Source organism: Sinocyclocheilus rhinocerous, unplaced genomic scaffold (assembly GCF_001515625.1).
Source record: "Sinocyclocheilus rhinocerous isolate Xijiao unplaced genomic scaffold, SAMN03320098_v1.1 scaffold776, whole genome shotgun sequence".
Classification (NCBI taxonomy): Eukaryota; Metazoa; Chordata; class Actinopteri; order Cypriniformes; family Cyprinidae; genus Sinocyclocheilus; species Sinocyclocheilus rhinocerous.
The window spans coordinates 276,828-299,539 of record NW_015647486.1 but is presented as its reverse complement, the minus strand read 5'-3'; the positions used below and the strand labels follow the sequence as shown (position 1 = coordinate 299,539).

The following is a 22,712-nucleotide window of genomic DNA, read 5'->3' as shown; positions in this document are numbered from 1 at the left end:
AAATAAATACATATTTAGAAAATAAATCACAAAAAAATTACGAGATTTTTTTGAGGATTTAAAAATTAGTGTCAACTTTTGAGTAAACTCTCCCAGTAAAAACAAATTGACCTAAACAACTGCTGGAATCATTCTTTCTAAGTTTTCTAATACATCCATCTCTCCAGAGCCGAATATATTCTTGGATCTCACCACTGAGAATTTGTGGACGTCAATCCCATGTACACGACAACTGTTTTAAAAAAACAACGTCGTCATGCATCCAAAGCAGCTGACAGGTAGAAAACAATCACACTCACAAACGCTGGTCGGGTGGCAGCCATTGGGCCGGAACGGGACGCCGGAGGGACGAATGCATAGAAATACGGACGGAGACGGAGGAGACGCGACTCACTCGTTTAACTCCCTCGGGCTGACTGCATCCCCGCATCCAGACCAGACCAGACCTCCCCTTCCTAAACTTGCTGGCCCATACAGAGAGCTTCCCACACTGTCTAATCCTGGGACGGCCCAACCCCCTGCCACACACACACACACCCTCATGCAAGTCAAAATCTCCTTTGTATGAAAAATTAGACTTTGTGTGAGACTGTGTGTGTGTGTGCGAAGAGGAAGAACACACACACACACAGACAGACAGACAGAGGGAAAGTGATGGGTGTTGTGCGTTCCTGCACCCACATGCTGTCACTCAGGGCAGCGAAGTGTCCCGGACTAGCCAGCCGTGCCCGCTGGGGGAGGAGAAAGAGAGAAACAGATAGAAAACAGACAAGAGAAATGATGACAGACTGCTGTTTGGACATTAGGGACTGCAGGACTGACTGTCCAAACACAGAGACAACATATGGATAGAAATTCTGCTGCGACAGGCAGAAGACAGATATGTTGATTATGTTGATTTAACGTCAACATGAAACATTTGCAATCATTTTACATCTGATGCATTTCAGATATTGAATGAATTGAATGACACATTTTTGAAGTAGAGTGAAATTTGTTTTTACCCATCTGGAATTGTTTGGAGCATAAAAAAAAAAAGAACGTTTCTCCTAGAAAGTAAAAACTTTTGGATATATAATTGGGGAAAAAGATACATATTTAAATTATATACTTTTGGTAGGTGGCTAAAAAATTACTGTTTTATTTTTTCTTAAATTCCATTTTTTCCCCCATTTAATTTTTCAATTGCAATTTAATGACTGAATTAAATGTTTGTAATTTTTAGCAAAAAAGCATCTCTAATTAGGGCTGTCGCGGTGAAGGAATTTCCCTTGCGTTAATTTTGAGTGGCTCAATAGCACGGTATGCGGTATTATCGCCATATATATATATATATATGTATAATCTGTGTGTGTGTGTTACGATATAACAAGGTCATATTCAGAAACCAATGAAACCGAAACCAAATAGCGTTGAAACAGGAAGTGAAGTAAACAGAAAAGAATGACAAAATAACGATCCACATAACAGAACATGAACCTGACAATAAGATTGTTAGGCTATTGTTAGCCGATATGTATAACAGTTCGTTCTGATCCTCGAATCCGACTGGACAAGAGACTTTCTATTGATATTTCCACCTGCGCGTGTTCTAGACGGGCTGTCAGCCAGTGCAGTTACATTGTTGTGCCACAAGGTGGTGGAAAGGGACTGTCTTTGGTACAAATCAGCATGGTACACATTATGTTATCATTACTAACTTATTTAATATTCAGTACACATGCACGAAGTGTAAAACGAGAAGGGCATAACCCTATGGAAAAAAAGAAAACCCGCAAAAATCGCGGTTGCTGTGGTTCTTGCATTCCTCTGCGGTTTGCTCGTCAATAGCACGGTATTGCAATATTGCGGTTACAGCAACAGCCCTATCTCTAATTACTTGAAATCATGAAACTTGCACAATTTAACAACTATTTATTAAAATTATAGTTTAATTTTCTGAATTCTGTATTAATGGTTTAATTAAAATGTAATAATCAAAAATCATGTCTAATCAATTGAATTCTATTAATTGATTATTTATTTATTCATTTATTTTTGGATTTGTCATTTAATACAAATGTATTAAAAACAGCAGTAATGAAACGAACATAAAAAAATGTAAGGAATCTTAAAATTAAAAGTTCCTCTTAATTTTGAGCAAACACAAGTACATGTGATGCACAACAGAGGTTTACTGTTAATATTAGCACATGGAAGAAACAATTAGCAATTTTCATAAAAAAAAAAAAGAACATTTCATATCATGTAAATTCATATGTATATGATAATGTTACGCAGCATGATTTGCTTTCAGGTTTAAATTTAACTTTGAATCCAAGAGTTTCAATGTGGATTTTGATTTCATGACGACTCCATCAGTTGATTCCATCATTTGCAATAAATCAAGCAATCGCTGAGGCTCGTCAATAAAAGCACAAATCCAATGGGAGCAAAGCGAATTAAGCTTCATGATTCACTCTGGCTGCTTAGTTTGCTGCTGCAACTCACTGAAGCGGCAAGCAAACAGCTCTGCACATGAACTGCTGCGGCTCTCACACACACACCAGACTCATCCTGAGCTCTCACAAGCTGCAGGGCCTTCAATCACAGCTGCTAGAGTTTACCTTTACAAGAAACGAATCGATTATCGTCATCACAAAACACTACTTCTGTTTCTTTACAAGCTCCCCTTTCTTAATAATATGCTGAAATTATATGTTAATCAAGCAGACAGACAGATACAACAGATAGATAGATAGATAGATGATAGACAGACAGACAGACAGACAGACGATAGACAGACAGACAGACAGATGATAGAGAGACAGACAGACAGATAGATAGATAGAACGACAGAACAATAGTACGATAGATAGTACGATAGATAGATAGTACGATATAGATAGTACGATAGATAGATAGATAGATAGATGATAGACAGACAGATAGATAGATGATAGACAGACAGACAGACAGACAGATAGATGATAGACAGACAGACAGACAGATAGATGATAGAGAGACAGACAGACAGGTAGATGATAGACAGACAGACAGACAGACAGACAGACAGATAGAACGACAGAACGGTAGATAGATAGATAGATAGATAGATAGATATAGATAGAACGATAGACATACAGACAGACAGACAGATAGATGATAGACAGACAGACAGACAGACAGATAGATGATAGACAGACAGACAGACAGATAGATAGAACGACAGAACGATAGTACGATAGATAGTACGATAGATAGATAGTACGATAGATAGATAGATAGATGATAGACAGACAGATAGATAGATGATAGACAGACAGATAGATGATAGACAGACAGACAGATAGATAGATAGATAGATAGATAGATAGTACGATAGATAGATAGTACGATAGATAGATAGTACGATAGATAGATAGTACGATAGATAGATAGTACGATAGATAGATAGTACGATAGATAGATAGTACGATAGATAGATAGTACGATAGATAGATAGTACGATAGATAGATAGTACGATAGATAGATAGTACGATAGATAGATAGTACGATAGATAGATAGTACGATAGATAGATAGTACGATAGATAGATAGTACGATAGATAGATAGTACGATAGATAGATAGTACGATAGATAGATAGTACGATAGATAGATAGTACGATAGATAGATAGTACGATAGATAGATAGTACGATAGATAGATAGTACGATAGATAGATAGTACGATAGATAGATAGTACGATAGATAGATAGTACGATAGATAGATAGTACGATAGATAGATAGTACGATAGATAGATAGTACGATAGATAGATAGTACGATAGATAGATAGTACGATAGATAGATAGTACGATAGATAGATAGTACGATAGATAGATAGTACGATAGATAGATAGTACGATAGATAGATAGTACGATAGATAGATAGTACGATAGATAGATAGTACGATAGATAGATAGTACGATAGATAGATAGTACGATAGATAGATAGATAGATGATAGACAGACAGATAGATGATAGACAGACAGACAGACAGACAAATGATAGACAGACAGACAGACAGACAGACAAATTATAGATAGATAGACAGACAGATGATAGACAGACAGACAGACAGACAGACAGACAGATAGATGATAGACAGACAGACAGACAGATGATAGACAGACAGACAGACAGACAGATAGATAGAACGACAGAACGATAGATAGATAGATAGATGATAGACAGACAGATAGATAGATAGAACCACAGAACGATAGTACGATAGATAGATAGATATAGATAGATAGATAGATAGATTCATTCCCACAGAGGGCAGGAGAGAGTAACAAACATGGACACGGAGTATGAAAGGAACAGAGACTGTGTGTGTGTTTTATAATGACTCTTCACACTGGAAAAAATTCCACACAAATCTCAAATGTTTGGCTCACAAGCAACAGAAACATGCTGAACAGCGTGAGAGACAGAAAGGGAGCAGAAGAGAAGAGAAAGAAGAGATAAGAAAATGGAAAAACAGACACAGGTCGATAAATGAAGAAAACAAAACTGTTATCAGCAGGTGAGTTTTCTCTGCTCCCTGACCTCTCGTCATTTCACATCCAGTGTCTAAGAACAGAAAGCAGAAACACCACAGGTGTTGCTACAACACACTATTTCCAGACTAAATTGTTATTGTTAGAGGACATGTCTCCTGACCCACTGAGTAAGGTTATCCACATGGTGATAAGGACATGAAAAAGACAAAATGAGGGGTGGGGAAAAAAAAGAGAAACTTGGACACAGCATTGACTTTTAGGAAAGCCTCATTTCGGGCAGATCCCAAAAAAAGTTTAAAAGTATTATACAATTTAACTTTTTAACTTTGTTACACTACGAAAAAAGACGTATAACAAAAGACACTTTCTACAAAAAGGCTACAAAACAGGGCTTAAAAAAGATTTTTCTTTCCTTTTCAACAAATGGTTAGTGAAAGGAGGTAAATTCATGTTATAGATCTTATGCCGAGTCAATAATTAAAACACGGTTCTTCCTAATATCAACTGAATATCAATGGGATTGAATCATTTCAACAGATTACGCCAAATACAGACATCTGATGGGTTTCAACTAGCTACTTTTCATGTTAGGTCATTTTTGTGTGTTAGAAAAGAGTCAAGCATATGGAAGCCCATTTCTGCCACTGAATAAAAAAAGAAAACTTTATCTCGCAATTCTGACAAACTCGCAATTATGGGAAATAAAGTCGGAATTACAAGGTGTAAACTTGCATGAAAAAAAAAATCAGAATTGTGAGATAAAATGTCGCAATTACCTTGTTTTATTGATTATTTAGTGGCGGAAACAGGCTTTCATTCAAACATGGCTAATAAGCATCAAGACGAAAACAAAAATGGCATTTTAGCCTCCGATACAATTCATCTGTGCACTTGAGTGTGTTGGGCAACAGTCTTCCATTACCTGCGACCGTCTCGCCTGTAAGAGTGTAAGACAGAGTGTGATGGAAACTGTGCACGAGTCCCTCTGTGTTTGTATCCAATGTCTAGATCTTCAGATTGAAGCCAAAGCAATGGTAATACAGGATGCTTAACTCTGAATGGATTACAGACATTTCCTTTGACATTTTTCTCAAAGAAATGGACATATGTAATCTTTAAAGGAATACCCCATGCCGAGTTAAGCTTATTCAACAGCATAAAGAGTGTGATGGAAACTGTGCACGAGTCCCTCTGTGTTTGTATCCAATGTCTAGATCTTCAGATTGAAGCCAAAGCAATGGTAATACAGGACGCTTAACTCTGATTGGATTACACACATTTCCTTTGACATTTTTCTCAAAGAAATGGACATATGTAATCTTTAAAGGAACGTCCCATGCCGAGTTAAGCTTATTCAACAGCATAAACTGCATTTAGGGTTAAAAACTTAGAATGGAAGTGTCCAGAAGGTTTATGTAGCCAGAAATGTGAAGCTCAGAATTTATTAAAAGACATTAATTCTTCTGTTAAAAAAGTGTGCTATTAACCAAACTATCACTTTTGTGGTGGGACTACTGTTCTAAGCATATGAGGCTTGTCATGCACCTAAACGCGGCAGATGGCTTTTGTTTAGACTGTTTCTGGCCATTTTTCATCATCTGACATCATGAGTATATGCAGACCACAGGAAGAAGACAAGTTTATGTTCTTCTGCAGATTCAAGACAATAGTCTGGCAGACTACCTGCTCAGCTCCATGTAAACAAGGAATTTATAGCACCTGCTTTCTTGGAAGCATCCATGCTTGGACACTGTGTGAAATTTACCTGGTTTACAGGCGTTAATAACAATGTTGTCACAACAACGTTGAAAAACTGCAAATAACGTAATCAACAAAGACAAGGTGTATTGAAGCCAAAGCATTCATTTAACACCCCCAGAAATGTACAGCTGTGTGGTCTATGGAAAGAATTCCTGTTTCAAATTCCAGAAAAACTAGCAGACAACATCAGATCTTAAACTAGAAAAGAGGATGCTTGTATGAACCTGCTTTTGCATGCACATTTCCCATTAAGTCGCTACGCAATGAGAAATGACCGACTGAAAGGTCACCATTTATCATTCATTTCCTGCATCTCATAAATTTTCCCAATGGACTCCAGCTACTAACAATTATCTGTGCCATTACTAACAGATTCTGTGAACTGCATCAGTTTTGATCACTTGCAATTAAATATTTACTTTCAGTGATGCACCCAAATGAAAATTGATATATGATATGATATTTTTAAATGTGATGTAAAAATGAAACAACTTCTAGAATATTGTATATTTTATAATGTAGGCTGAAACAATTTTTTAAGTACTGACTAACAGCTTTGGGAACCTAAAAGTTCCTCAAATGCAATACTGACATCAACCAACCTATTTTCCAAAACAAATATTCCTAAACTTTGATCTTTACGAATAATGAATTATTATTAGGGATGTAACGATTCACTCAACTCACCCGAAAAGAAAAAATACCATCTAAACTTTTCTAAAGACAGTAAGTTCCCCTCAGACATGCATTCATATAAACTCCTACCCCTAAATGAATCGCGATTTGTTTAGCATCTCAACCGATTTGAATCGTCACATATTTGAATCGATTTTCAACCGGCTCGCGGTTAATCGTTACATCCCTAATTATTATAGAATAATAATCTTTCAATAGAGTTTGGGAACTATGACGTCAGAATCCGGAAGAGTAATTTCGCCATGGGTTCCTTCGAGATTTTCCAATGGGGTTTTTCAATTAATGAGTAAAATAAAGCTTGTGGTAAACATAACTTGACGATACTTTTATGTTTTGTTCTACAATGTAAACTGCACACACTTACAGCCCAAACGTTCTTATCTAGTTACTTATTAAAAACATAAGTTTTCAAAAATGACCATAACTCCTTCAAAATTTGTGTTTTGGGTATGGATGCGTGTGATTTACGTTGTAGAACAAAACGTAAAAGTATCGTCAAGTTATGTTTACCACAAGCTTGATTTTACTCATTAATTGAAAAACCCCATTATAAATCCCCATAGGAAAATCCCGAAGGAACCCACAGCGAATTACATTTCCGGATTCTGACGTCATAGTTCCCCAACTCTATAAACCTCAAACTGACTTTAGTCTAATGTAAACTCTCCAGTATGCTACAACAACAAAGTGCTAAAGAATACACAACAAAAGACAAAATTGTTTAGGATTTTCCGCTCATTTTCTCTTTCATCCAACGGCATTTAAAAAATGTTGGTGTTCGAAATTCTGATTTATTCCTATTCATTTGTGTTTGTGTACAATGTAAGAAGAACGGTACATCCAGGCCACAAGGGGGAGCTCTTACCTCGTCCCATTCTGAAGTGAATGAAGGTGATTTTTCCAGTCTTCTCTTGGTGGTGCTACAGTTGGACACTGACTCACTTCGGCCGCCCAACCCTGTCTCTTCCTCACCGGGTGGGGACACCAGCAGGTCGGAGTCGGACTTCGAAAGGCTACGCGCTAGCTTGAGATCACCCGGCGGAGGCATCCTTCTCGTCAGCGGAGAATCGCGGGCCGGTGAGTTGTGTTTCGACGAAGAATCCCGTGGCTCTTTGTGGACCGTGGCGTAGATAGCTTTGGGGTCAGTGTCCTGGAGAATGGTTTCCACGGTGACCGCCAATTTGGGATGGGGAAGGGGGGCGGAGCTGGCAGATGTCGAAGTGTTGGAAGCCTCGCCGGACTTCACTCCAGAGGACGGCAGTGTGAATGCTTCCTCCCGACAGTCGACCACCGGCGAGGAACCGTGAAGCAGACCAGTGAACTGCTCAGGAACGGCAGCGTTTATATCCTGACCGTGCGAGGAGCTCTCTGTCAAGAGAACAAAAGAGAGAGTGAGAGAGTTACAGGCGGACTGTGGAGCCGTATCTAGACCAGATAACATGAAACCGCCCACTCCACTACTGTCCAGTGCCTGAAACAGATCTGGTTTTGTTTTCTGACTGGAAAAGGGAGGGAGAAAAAAATGCAGAAAGAAAGTAAGTAAGTTGGGCTCACCAATTCCAAAGTGCCTGTGTTAGAAAATTCCAAGCGCAGGCTATGAGCAGCTGACTTTTCTCCATAGAGATCTGACTTGCTTGTTTCTATTCCCTGTTTCTCTCTCACTCGCTGTGCAACTGCTAACAAGCACACAGCTTTATAAGGCTTGCTTCCAGAGAAGTTATGCCTCACTAAGGATTCCCTTCATTATGAGTGGCAAGCTTGAAACAGGATACCACAGAGATGACTGTGAAAGAAACACACTCGCTCTCTCTTTCTCACAAACACCACTTTGCCACACCGTTATGCGTTGGGTTCTTAAAAATTAAATCCCTGCTTTGTGATTATGAAAAATCCTTCTCCCAGAACAGCACACTTACAGATCTCTTTTTACACTCTCTCTCTGGCCTGAAACATACTATAGGCAAGTACATTAATACTTCAATGCAAGCTTGATTTCAAAGAGAGTTGCATTCTCAGTGTCGCCACAGGGGGCGCTACAGTGTACATTAGCGGAAATTGTCTTCTGCGCTCACTTTTCTCTTTTAGGACAACTACTGTCATGCCGGAGGAAAGGTTTATACAGAATCTTGCTGAACACAGTTATTGTTATATATACATTTTATAGAAAAATAACATCAACCTTCAATCTGAATATTCCTACTTCCCTAATATATAGCAGGTGAAAAACGTCTGAATTCATAGTATATAAACACTGTCAGAAAAAAAAGTGCAGTTATTTTACCTTTAGGGGTACAACAGCTTGTCACTGGGGCAATACCCTCAAAGTGACACCTTTGTACCATTTTTACCCCAAAAGGGTGCATACTAGCACCTTAGAGTAGTAATATGTACCATTAAGGTAGTAGTATGTATTCATATGGTACTATAATGAACCTTTCAAGGATAAATAATTTACAAAAGGTGTCAATTTGAGGGTCCTGCCCCAGTGACAAGCTGTTGCACACATTTTTTTCTGAAAGTGAACAGTAGGCGACACGTACCCCTTTGGCATTCTGAAGTGTGCATTTGATGGACAGTTTACTTATGGGAGTGGAGTTGGCTGTAAAGCGACACAAGCGATGCCCATGTGACAGTAGGTGCGTTTCCATTTCAGATTTGCGCAAAACTTGCAATATTTTATATATGTTTTAAAAAAAAAACTATTGCGAAATGACAACGTATCCATTATTTTTAATCGAAGGTCGAAGGAGAGCCACTTCTGAAACAAGCCACAGCGCAGCTGGTATAAACACAAGCATTGACTAGAATGCGAAAAAACTGTTTCCATTGCAGTTTTGCAAAATATTCCTTTTTCGAATTGCCTGAAAAACCACTTCATGCGACCGTAAAAACTTGCTTGCAAAGTTTTTGCGAAACTGACATGTTTCCATTGGCCATATTTTCAATTCGCAACTTCAATTTGCACAATTGTGGTAAACTGTCTGTATAACTCAGTTTGTTCTGTGTATGCAGACACTGCACTGTAGACTAAGTGACATGTCACTAAAAAATGAAAATACTGTTGCTGTTCTACTTACTGTGACATAAAATGGTTGCTTAGCAGAATGTCCAAGCTTCATTTTTCTATACACCAGTGGGGTCCAAAATCTAAGATGGCTAGATAATTTAGATTTTTTTTTGCTTTTGCTTTTATAGTTTTAGTATTATTTTTTTTTTATTAAACTTTACATTTATTAAAACTTTATTAAATTAAATTTCAAACTTGTATTATAATAATTTGAATGAAAATCTTAAATTGCTAAATTAACATGAATTAAGATTTTCTTAGTATTTGATTTATCTTCCTTTTGCTTTAGCATCACTCATATAAGTTTACATGGTCAGTGTCACATTTTTTACATGCATTAAATTATTTTATGCCATTATGTTTCTTCTTAAAGCTAAACATTTTGATTCCAGTTCTCTATGTGCTTATAAACTGAAATTGTCAGAATATTCTGGTTTATTCAGCCATCTTTTAGTTTGTCATAGTCATGCATTAATGTTGCTGGCAGTATGTGAGAATGTGCATGTACACTCTCAGAAAAGATTTGCAAAATTGTACCTTTAGGGGTACAACTGCTTGTCATTACCTTAAGAGTACATATTACTACTCTAATGTACTAATATGCACCATTTAGGGGTAAAGGTGTCAATTTGAGGGTCCTGCCCCAGTGACAAGCTGTTGCACACATTTTTTTCTGAAAGTGAACAGTAGGCGACACGTACCCCTTTGGCATTCTGAAGTGTGCATTTGATGGACAGTTTACTTATGGGAGTGGAGTTGGCTGTAAAGCGACACAAGCGATGCCCATGTGACAGTAGGTGCGTTTCCATTTCAGATTTGCGCAAAACTTGCAATATTTTATATATGTTTTAAAAAAAAAACTATTGCGAAATGACAACGTATCCATTATTTTTAATCGAAGGTCGAAGGAGAGCCACTTCTGAAACAAGCCACAGCGCAGCTGGTATAAACACAAGCATTGACTAGAATTGCCGAAATCAGCATTCGGTGGCCATGTAGGAGCCGTAATGCGCCGCAGACATGTGCAGTGTAAATAAGGGTCATCCAAGCATTAATGGCAAGAAAAGCCCCTTATACTTGAGAGTGGCCATGTATGAAGTGTTTCTTGGAGGTTATAGTACATTAAAAAAATAATCATGTGATTTTTAAGTATGCCAGGTGACCTGTAAATGCGAAAAAACTGTTTCCATTGCAGTTTTGCAAAATATTCCTTTTTCGAATTGCCTGAAAAACCACTTCATGCGACCGTAAAAACTTGCTTGCAAAGTTTTTGCGAAACTGACATGTTTCCATTGGCCATATTTTCAATTCGCAACTTCGGCAAGAAAAGCCCCTTATACTTGAGAGTGGCCATGTATGAAGTGTTTCTTGGAGGTTATAGTACATTAAAAAAATAATCATGTGATTTTTAAGTATGCCAGGTGACCTGTAAATGCGAAAAAACTGTTTCCATTGCAGTTTTGCAAAATATTCCTTTTTATCGAATTGCCTGAAAAACCACTTCATGCGACCGTAAAAACTTGCTTGCAAAGTTTTTGCGAAACTGACGTTTCCATTGGCCATATTTTCAATTCGCAACTTCAATTTGCACAATTTGAAGGGTAATGGAATCGCAGTTAATGACAACATGGCGGATGTAGTATGTCCGAATTTCATTCATACTAGTCATATTCATACTATTTAGAGTATGCTTTTTTAAAGGGTCATGAAACCCCCTGTTTCAGCACTGATTAGTTCTCAACACAGTTTAAAAAAACGCTAAAAAAGTGGGCGTGGTGCGCAGCGGAGCGGAGGGGGAAGAGGGGAGACAGACAACACACACAGCTTCGCGTTCAGACAGTTTCATTTCACTCCCATCGAGTTAAAAACACAAATAAATTCACAGCCATTTGCACTCTGCATCGAAAACATATATATGAATGCGCTGCTGCACCTCTGATAACTTTTAATGCTTATTCTGTGGCGTTTTTATAAGCCTTTTGACGGGTTGTGTCACAGAGTTGTAAAAACGGTTATGCTCACCAAGTGAATGAATCGCGTTTGTGCCGAACTCTTATTACAAAGCACAAACAAACACTCTTCTTCAATCCATGAACATTTCTCTCAGATAATGTACGCAATCTCACAGTCTGAAACGTCTGTCATAGCAAATCAACACATGCTGTTGTGAATAATTAAGCGAAGCGTCTTCTCATAGGATAAGAACACGCAGTCTCATGAATAATTTAATAGACACCGATGCGTCATTGATGTACTATTAGTCCATTGCCACGTCACAAATCGTGACGTCAACACGATGTAGATTTTAAACCTGGAAGATGAAAATAGCGCAAAAAAGCTTAAAATTAACCAGTTTTCTCCAACAGTTAAAATTATCGGATGCTAACATTGTCTTCTATGATGTGCAACACAAACACCTCTGCTAAAATCTCAGAAAAAGTAGTCTGGGGTTTCATGACCCTTTAAAAGCACAAAGTTCTTCATTAAATGTAGGAGCTACTCAGACCTTATGTGATTTTGCAGCTAGACAGACATTTAGGAAACTCTATCGCCCCCTTTAGGACTGGGGTTTACTATCGCTACAGAAACGTAAGCATGTACAGTGGGACTGTGCAATTGCAATTTGTTGTCCCACATTCACGTCTGTTTCACATGTGCTCTTGCATAGATGGCTTCTGGCGAGAATGTTGAATGAACTACAAGGACAAACACTCCAAGTGTATATTTGCAAATGCGACAAGTGAAAAGTACTCGTCTGGTTGGGTTTTCTTCTGTATATGCACTTGCCTGAAACGTCTCCTCTGGCAAACACACACATACAAAATAAGAGATATATCCAACCCCAGGTCCGTGATACAAGCCAGGCGGCTGGGCAAACAGCCACCATACCAGAGATATCCTGGTGTCGCATGTGGTGTTCGGTGACAAGAAAACCAAGTCAGCCATGTCAGAGCCTAAGGCCAGAAACATTATGTATGCAAGTACACAAACACATTGCATGCACCTGTAACATTGTACATAGTTTTACATAGTACAATCTTGCATTACTGAGGCGGTAACAAACCTCAAGGAGGCGACACTGTTACTTTCAGATGTCGGTGTCAATAAAATTGATTTATTTTTATTTAGATAGCTAGCTATAAGCATGTCAACAGTTAAACAAAGTCCAGCTTCTTTCAAAATGAATGGAGAAATAGCAAAAATGTTAATATTTTACCCCACTTTCACAGTAATTACCTGAAAGAGCTCACATTCTTGAAAAGAGTGTACAAAACTACATAAGGAGAAAAAAATATGACCAAGACTAACCTTTGGGTCGCACTTTTAAGTCCAAAGCAAAATTTGGATCTTGAAGCAAAATCAGAGCATTGGGACCTTTGTGGCAATGTGAGTTTCTGTTCAAGTGAACTCAACTCGGCTCTAATATTTGGTTTACGCTAAACTACAATGCAGCTACTCCCTCCTGAGAACTTCATCTCTCAAGTTTTCCGAGGCATTGGGACTGAATACACCGCCCACTCTGTGAGGCACTGACGTGTGTGCTGGAGGAACATACAGAACCATGAGGCCAATCACTTTCCTCATGTAAGTGACACACCTAAAAACATACACACACAGGCCGCTCGGGACTCGAGTCTGTGTTTGCGTTTGTGACCCGAAGCCTAACCTGTGATGTCAATTTAAATCAACAAGGCCCTCTGGAGAAGATGAAGTCAGTGCTGTTCTCCATCCAAACCAAAGGCTTTAGCCAGCATTTCTCCAAGAGAAAGTCAGGTGTTTACTCAAACAACATGTTCGTTTCCAGTAACTACAAGCATGCATTGGTTAAATCATTCAATGTTCAATGAAATAAAAGCAGTGTGAGCATGTTCCAAGCCAAAGTACCTTGAAGTCTTCTGTCTATGCAATGTCTTAATGTGCGGTCACTTTGATTCGTGAAATTTCGGAAAAAATTTATACAAAAATTGTACACTGTCAATATTGTAGTGATGTATGAAGCACTGCTCACACAGAAGTCACTTTCAAAGAAGTTCACAGAGGTTCACTTTTATCGTGGTGAATTTTTATGACCAAATTTTAACATGAGCGAAATCTGCATTGGGAACATTTTTGCCCTCATGTGAAACTCCCGAATATACAGATTTCTATTGAATCAACTGAACAAATGTGCACAAGTTTGGCAAGCACTGGTAAATGTGACCACACACTAAAATTAAACTGATTTGAAACACTTTAAAGGTATACTCCACCCCAAAATGAAAATTTTGTCATTAATCACTTACCCCCATGTCGTTCCAAGCACAAAAAGTATTCTCGTAGCTTCGTAAAATTACAGTTGAATCACTGATGTCACATGGACTATTTTAACAATGTCCTTACTACCTTTCTGGGCCTTAAAGTGGTAGTTTCCTTGCCGTCTATGGAGGGTCAAAAAGCTCTCGGATTTCATCAAAAACATCTTAATTTGTGTTCTGAAGATGAACGAAGGTCTTACGGGTTTGGAACGACATGAGGGTGAGTAATTAATGACAGAGTTTTCATTTTTGGGTGAACTAACCCTTTAATTGGTCTCCTATCTTGGTCAGACTGGTCTGTTGGCTGGTCTTAGAGGGGTTTGGGTTCATTTAAACTAATCAGGCTGGAAAATCATTTTGAACCAGTCAAGATCTTCTTAAGGAACACCAAGCCGACTTCAAAGAACTAGCGGTGACGAAAGCCGATGGTGTTGTCGCCTCACCAGCATCTGGACCAAAAAGCTGCACTTGAACACACCACACTGACTACAGCCGGCTGCAAACTAACATGTGCGTTCTGCGCCAGCGTGAGAGGAATTAACTGTCTATATCAGCAGCTATCAATAGTATATTGATAGTATATAATCAACGTATTTAAAAGGAGAAACCGAAACAAGGATGTACATGATATACACTGATATACGAAACGTAAACAAATCAACGCTTGCTAACCATTTTGAATATCAGAATCGTTGATAATATTCTTCATTTTAAGTGGCTCATGTTGTGAAAATAGTCGCATATTGGAATGCTTGGAAAAAGATTGCGTAACATTATAACAGCCTTTTGTCTGTGCAGCCTTCACATACTTGCCTGTTTTCATCACTTTCGCTTTAATTCTCCTGCACTGACTCATTCACTAAACTGAACATCCAATCAAGAGTTCTCACTTGCGCCGACAGCCCCGACGCCGAAACAACATGTTGAATCGGGCAAACTACCGCCGATGTGAGCCTGACGAGAGACAACGAGTGGAACACACCAAACAAACTATAGCCCGACAGACGCTCACCGATGGCTGACCGTTGTCTTGGTGTGTCCCCGGCTTTAGGCTTGTTTGAGCAATTTTTTCAAGCGGAATGCACAGTTTTTTCAATGATGTTCAGTACTGAATGAAATTATATAACATTGATCAACATTGCTTTCCTGCTATAAAAGTGTCTTGAACAAGCCTGAGCTCATTTTCCAGTTTTTCAGTTCGGTCAGTTGGTCTGTAGGCTGGTTTTAGAGGGGCAGCCAAAACAAGCCTGGCCAGCCTGTGTCCACAGCTAAGCCAGTCTAAACCAGCTAAGAACTGTAAACCAAGTGTTTTTTGTTTGTTTTGTTTTTTTCTTAATGGAAGTGCACCTATAATACCTTGATGAAGTCGCGTGACATCAATAGCTACTATAACTAGGAATGTCTACTATTTCACTTACTATTTTTTAAATAGCAGGCAGAATACAGTGTTGTACTGATTAAGTTGCATGCTAGTTTTTCCATTTCGAACACAGCCAAGCACACTTGAGCAGTGCTGACATCTGATGAACTAAAGTAATGTCACCCTCTCAGAATGTTCTAGAGTAACAGGGCTGACTTCATCCTTCAGCTGTTGTGATCCCCTCGGCTAAGTGCAAAGAGCTTTCTAAGCGCGTGCCAACAGTGAGCAGCGTTTATTAAAAGAGGGAAGGGACGTCTAAAACACACAACATGATTTTGCACTTAGGGTGAAGCTTTCATCTCCAAAGCACTAAGGTCATACCCTCCTTCACGTTTTCAACACATCAACGCATGGAGCCCGCTGTGAGACCCTGACATGAGAAATATGACGAGCTCACACCCTATTATTTGGGTGTGTGCTAGTGTGTGTCTACAGGCCGATTTCCTGCAGCGTAATAGACAGGTGCTGAGCGCAGCACGGCTGTGGAGGTGGCAGCTGAGGTCTATGAAGCTTGGCATGGAGACGAGGAGAGACGTTTCTGCTGTTTGTTTTGAAACACGAGGAGAGTGCGGGGCGTTAATATAAATTACACTGACGTTTATCACTCTCAACAATATTATGAAAATGCAACCATATTACAAACATTTTGTACCATTCTACAATATAATGGCTTTATATGTCTGTTCTCATCGTTTCTTCATAAGACTCACCTTTAGAGTAGTAGAGTGGCAAAGGCCTTCTCTTGGTAATGCTAACTAGAGTCGTGTTACACTGAGTAAACATTGTTCTGAGTTAGGCAAGGATTTCTGAGCGATGACTTTAGGAGGATGAGGGAGGGACACAGAGACAAATCGGGACAAATGCACAGGGACATAACAAATGTGTCCACTTTTGCATTATTCTCCTACCAATATTCTCGCTCCAAAACTGTTGACAAATGCAGATATTTTGAAATAGTTCAACCAAAAATGAGCACTTTTGTGGTACTTTTGTGGAGTTTAATCTTTGGAACTTGCATGGAAAGGAACAGCACAAACATTTGTTAAAATTTAAAAAGGGGATACAGCAATGAAAAAAATATGGCATATGAATATAATAGTAGGAAAAGGTTAAAAGCAATGAAATATATTGAAATACATATATATTTTTTCTCCCTCCGCTAATTATTTTCATCACAAACGAGGAACACAAAGTTTTGCAAGAGAACGCAAAAGTTTAGCGAACAAACGCAAAAGTTTAGCGAGCAAACGCAAAAGTTTAGCGAGCAAACGCAAAAGATTAGCGAGCAAACGCAAAAGTTTAACGAGCAAAAATCTAATTTTAGCAAACAAAAATTTACGTTTAGTGAACAAAACCGAAAGTTTAGTGAGCAAAAACAAAGGTTTAATAATCAAATGCAAACGTTTAGCGAGCAAATGTTAATTGGAGGAATACAAAAGTTTAACAAGCAAACTTTAGTTTAGCAAACAAAAGTTTAACGAACAAACAAAAGTTTAGCAAGTGAAGCTCAATTTTATTGGAGGAATGCAAAGTTTAACAAGCGAACTCAACAGTTTAATAATTAAACAACTTTAATGAGCAAACAAAAGTTTAGTGTGCAAACACATTGGGGAATGCGAAAGTTTAACGAGCAAATGCTAGTTTATCAGGGAAATGCAAATGTTTTGTGAGAGAATGTACTGTAACGTAACATTTTGCAAATGATTGCAGAAGTTTTGTGAGCAATCACAGAAGTTTTAGGAGCGAACGCAAAAGTTTCTTGGGGGAATGCAAAAGTTTAACGAGTGAAAACAAGGTTAACAGGTAAATGCTAAGTTTCTCGCCTACATGCTAAGGGAACACAAAGGTTTCGTTAAACAACGCAAGAGCATTGAAATATAATTTTCCTCCCGTGTCATTGTTTTCCCCATGTCCCTTTAGGGGCTCCATATAAATGACATGAGGGTGAGTAAATAATATTTAAAGAGCTATTCCTTTAAAGACAGCCCAAAAGTCTAAGTCTTAAACAGATGGCAAGCATTTTACAGAGTAGAGAAAATGTTGTCTTCATTTGCTTGATACATTTTTGACTGCTAAATAGTATTTGTCACTCAAATGGTTATAGCTATTCAACCATGGCAATAACACCATAAAGAATAATTTGGAGTTTTTACAGTGTCATTAGCAAGTAAGCTCCTTAAGCATTCACACATGCACACACTCACCTCCAGACGTCTGTCCTGTGCTAAAATGTGGTGCAGGCGGCTGCAGAGTGTTTGTGTTGGACCCTGAAGGTCGTAGGTCAATGTGTGCAGTGGTCTTTCGCTGCAAAAAATAACACCAATATCTGCATATTAACGAATTCCTAGCTTTAGTCAGATCCACAATCACACACAAAACAGTGTCTATATCACACACACGCACACACAAAACAGATGCTGCATACAGAGATAATTAACTGTCTACTGCACACTAGACAGTGTTCGGACAGCGTGACAGATGTGAGACTGCAAAAAAAAAAAAGTAATGAACAACAAAGCTCCGTTCCAAAAACCTTAGAGCTTCCTATGCAGGCAGCATTTTAAAGCATCATGGGATCCACAAGGAAACTCAATTATTCTGCCTCCTAACATACTTCTTTTTAGCCAAATTCTAAGGCAGCATACCATGCATCTTTTGCAAAGGTGGCAATCCAACATCTCTATGCCAAGCTAATCAAAAACAAGAAATACAAGATGACAAACAAGTGAAATGTTGGTTATAAATAAGCCTATTTCTTTCAATACTGAAAATTTTCACCAAATACTTGTGTGTGCTGTATACTTCGTTTTGTTTTGTTTTCCCCCAGAGTAAAAAGCTATTAGATTAGCAACATGCTAATATCAAACTCTACTGGAATGTAGTGTGAATCTCGAGTCTTGTGTGAAGTGATACGTGCTGCTGCCTAAAATGTTACAAATAGCATGTTGCCTTATAAGGCAGCTGCCTATGTAGGTACAGTAGTAGGCAGTGAGGTTTTGGAACAAAGCTCGAGTCTAATAAGCAGTAATATTCTCACCTGAGGTAGGACACTGTTGGAGGACTTGGCTGAGACGTCCACATCTGGAGATAAAGACTTAAAGTTATTCAATAGAAAGATACATCAATAACAAACAAAATGTAAAATACAGCAAATAAAGGGCTGACAACTTTATGACAACTGGTAACACTTTAAGTATAGGGAACAATTCCCACTATTAACCAGCTGCTAATTAGCATGCCTATTATTAACATATTGGCTGTTTATTAGTGCTTATAAAGCACATATTCTGCATGACCATACTCTCCATCCCTAATCCTACCCAACACCTAAACTTAACAACTACCTTCCCGACTATTAATAAGCAGCAAATTAGGAGCTTACTGAGGCAAAAGACATAGTTAATGGTTTGTTAATAGCGAGAACTGGACCTTAAAATAAAGTGTAACCTGACAATTTAAGACATACTGATTTACTTCACTTTTAAGATGTCAACTAATGATATATTAGTATTATTGATGTTCTATTACTGCAGATATACATTAGTTTATTTTTATATTATATTACCCTTAGTACTTAAACTTTTTTTTCAGCTTATTTTTAAATCACTTTTATGTGCTTTTACCATTTTTATTTTTACCATTTTAATTATTTCTTTACTTTTACTACTTCAACTTCAAACATTTATTTCAGTTAGTTGCCTAGATGGCATTTCTAGTTTTTAATTATAATTCATCGTAATTTACAAAAACAATACCGTTTTGTCATCACGGTTTGATTATTTTAAAGAAAGACTAGAAATATAAAACATCTGTTCTAGTATAATATAATGTGGTAGTTGTTATTTTCCTTGACGACACTGGTATATATGGGAAAGGCATATGTGAATTAGCTCATCGCGTTTAACAAACAAAGAAGTGAGGCAAATCTATGAGGTTCATGTGAGGTCTCATGGAAAATGAGCGTGTACCTGCTTTGCTTTGTGTGTTGTTGGGGATTTTGGTCTGTGCGGTGACTAAGAGTTCATATGTGTGCTCTTCCTCTTCCAGAGGCTCGGCGCGTTCATCCACACTGCTGTTGGTGTAAACCGCCTACAGAGAGAGAGAGAGAGACTCAGTGATGAAGAAAGCGCTGATATAAAAACCAGTCGCTTATTTCACAGTCCCTACCACTTTACGAGCAGCAGTACAATGAAAATGATGACCGTTTTAATAACAGTATTAAGTTTGAATGGCTGACATTTATATGACACAGTCCAATGAGTGATGTTTTGCCGACACTGCATGAATGTATCAAAAAAAAAAAAAAAAAAAAAAAGCTTTGTAAGAAAAGTCTGGCCTACTACTTCAGTTCAGAGTGGTTCATAAAACTAAGTGAAGTATTCAGAAGTTGTGAATCTCTGTATCCAGCCGCAGAGACAGAGCCGGAGTGTTTTAGTATTGGTCATGGGCTCCCAAGGTTTGCTGTGTGTTGCAGAGATCCACAGCATTAATATTCATGGGGATGCTGTTTGATTTGGGTAGACGTGAAGAAACAGCAGTCAGCGAGCGGAAAGACAGATTCAACAGCATCTCACCGCAATATTCATTGTTCTGCTCCCTAGCATGTGCGCTGCTGCAAATCAATATGTCTATTCATTACACCGTCACAACACTTGTATTGCCCTTCACTGGGCCGTTCTTCCAGAGCTATTTATTAAGGATTCCAGACTTAATTTGATTTTAGTAAAATGTGAATCAAACAATGGATCTCTGAACAGGGATTTTACCTCAGAGCTGAGATCCTCGTCCTGTGCAGACTGATTCTGTGGAGGACGGCGCTCTTTCTGTAAGAAACATTCAACTAATTCACTATCAAACATGCTAAAAATTTCTTTTTTGAAAGAAACGCTCAAAGAAATCGCTATGCAAAGTCTCCATCTAGTGGAGGAAACTGTGCTACACCAAATCTTCCGATTTCAAAGAAAGCTTTATCAAAGAACTGCTTTATTCCTTTCAATAAAAAAAAGAGGTGAAAAAATGTTCAAATACAGCAAAGTTCAATAAACTGTTTAAATGCATTATTAATAACGACATCATAATAAATGAATACTTCTTCCGCCAAGCAATATAATTCATTAACTGGATATGTATGGTTGCCATGAAATGTATTAGTTTTTCATTAATATAGAATGTGCAGCCACATCTGCATTTATAAGTTTTTTTATGAAGGCTTTGGGACGAGGCTCATCCATTCAGAGTCTAGAGTCAAAAGTATGATTTTATAAATAGCAGTTACACTTCCTCATCTCCATTTGCCAGATAATACCACAAATAAGAAAATAAAAATATATTTCTTACTCAAACAATTGAAAGGACAACATCAAAGAGCTCAAAAAGAAACTCTTGTTCCCTGTGAAAATTTATTTGTTGATTTCAACCAACAAATGTTTAAAATATAAACAAACAAACAAACAAACAAACAAACATGCATATACATAAACAAATAAATAAATAAATAAACAGACATATGCATACACACAAACAAGCAAACAGATAAATAAACATGCACACGCATACACACAAACAAACAAACAAATAAATAAATAAACACACGCATACACACAAACAAACAAATAAATAAATAAACACACGCATACACACAAACAAACAAATAAATAAATAAACAAACATACACATGCATACACACAAACAAACATACACATGAATACACACAAACAAACAAATAAATAAACACACACATGAATACACACAAACAAACAAACAAACAAATACATAAACATACACATATGCATACACACAAACAAACAAATAAAGAAATAAATAACATACAGTATCTCGCACACACACCTTCCCGGCTTCGCTGTCCGATGACTTTCCGCTGGCCAGGCTGTCCAGTGAGACACACGAGGACGCCTCAAACAGAGCTTCATACGGATTCTCTTCCACAGGGGTCGAAGCCAAACCGGATATGAGCTCACTGACCTGCTGCTCCATTTCTCCTGTCAAAACACAATCGTACGCATTACAACATCTGCAGAACATCTGGCATACCGATACCACGAGCAGCATTTCCTCTCACATCTGGCCTGCTAGACATAAAAAGAAAAGCTATTTACATTTCTTATATATACCGTATTGACCCGAATATAAGACGATGTTTTTTTCTTGGAAATACATCTGAAAAAACGCGGTCGTCTTATATTCAGGGTCTAGACTTTGACATGTCAATAATACACCCACAACAATAGGTGGCGCCAAATACGCATAAAACGAGTGTGCCATGAAATATGCAATGTAATGCGTGTTGTAAAGATCGCGAGTAAAAACAAAAGAAAAAGAAAACCTTACAGCTGCATAAGTTGTGACTGCCACGTTAGTCTGATGGGACCAAACTCCCTTTGTGTTTTTAAACGTAAGACAGTACCCAGATTTGAAGACTAGCCTACAGTAAGATTTAACTTCTACTGTTAATAAGATTTTGGTAGGCTACTATTAGATGGATAGCCTAAATGTCCTAATTCAGATGGGCTACCTGTTTTTAAAATTTTTTTTTTATGGTATATCAAAAAGTGTATATTTAGGGGACAAGCACCGAAGGTGCGTAGTCACCTATTGAAACCGTTGGCGTTCTTCTTCTTCTTCTTCTTCCGCTGCAAGTCTATGGCAGCCCATAGAACCTCTTGCGGGAAAGTTGTGAAATTTGGCACACTGATAGAGGACAGTCTCAACATTAACCACAGCAAGTTTGGAGTCTCTAACTCCAACTCTCTAGCACCACCACTTGTCCAAAGTTGCAATTTCTTTATGCTAATAACTTTTGAACCGTAAGGCACAAAAGGAAAATTATTTTTTCCTCTGAATCCTTGGCTCATGCCGAATCGAATGAACACCAAAATTGCAAGGTTTAGTTTTTTCGCTATTTTTAATTGTTCGTAAAACTTA

General features: G+C 38.1%; 1 protein-coding gene across 1 annotated transcript in view; it reads right to left on the bottom strand.

The window, feature by feature from the left end:
- anks1aa (ankyrin repeat and sterile alpha motif domain containing 1Aa) overlaps positions 1-22,712 on the bottom strand; it is a 114,890-nt gene that overhangs the window by 40,558 nt on the left and 51,620 nt on the right. Inside the window, exons 9-14 of the mRNA XM_016513676.1 lie at positions 21,600-21,769; positions 20,537-20,593; positions 19,739-19,859; positions 18,808-18,851; positions 17,975-18,074; positions 7,854-8,356 (exon numbers count right to left, since the gene is read on the bottom strand). Coding sequence (XP_016369162.1) covers positions 7,854-8,356; positions 17,975-18,074; positions 18,808-18,851; positions 19,739-19,859; positions 20,537-20,593; positions 21,600-21,769 — 995 coding nt within the window. The remainder of the gene's footprint in view (positions 1-7,853; positions 8,357-17,974; positions 18,075-18,807; positions 18,852-19,738; positions 19,860-20,536; positions 20,594-21,599; positions 21,770-22,712) is intronic.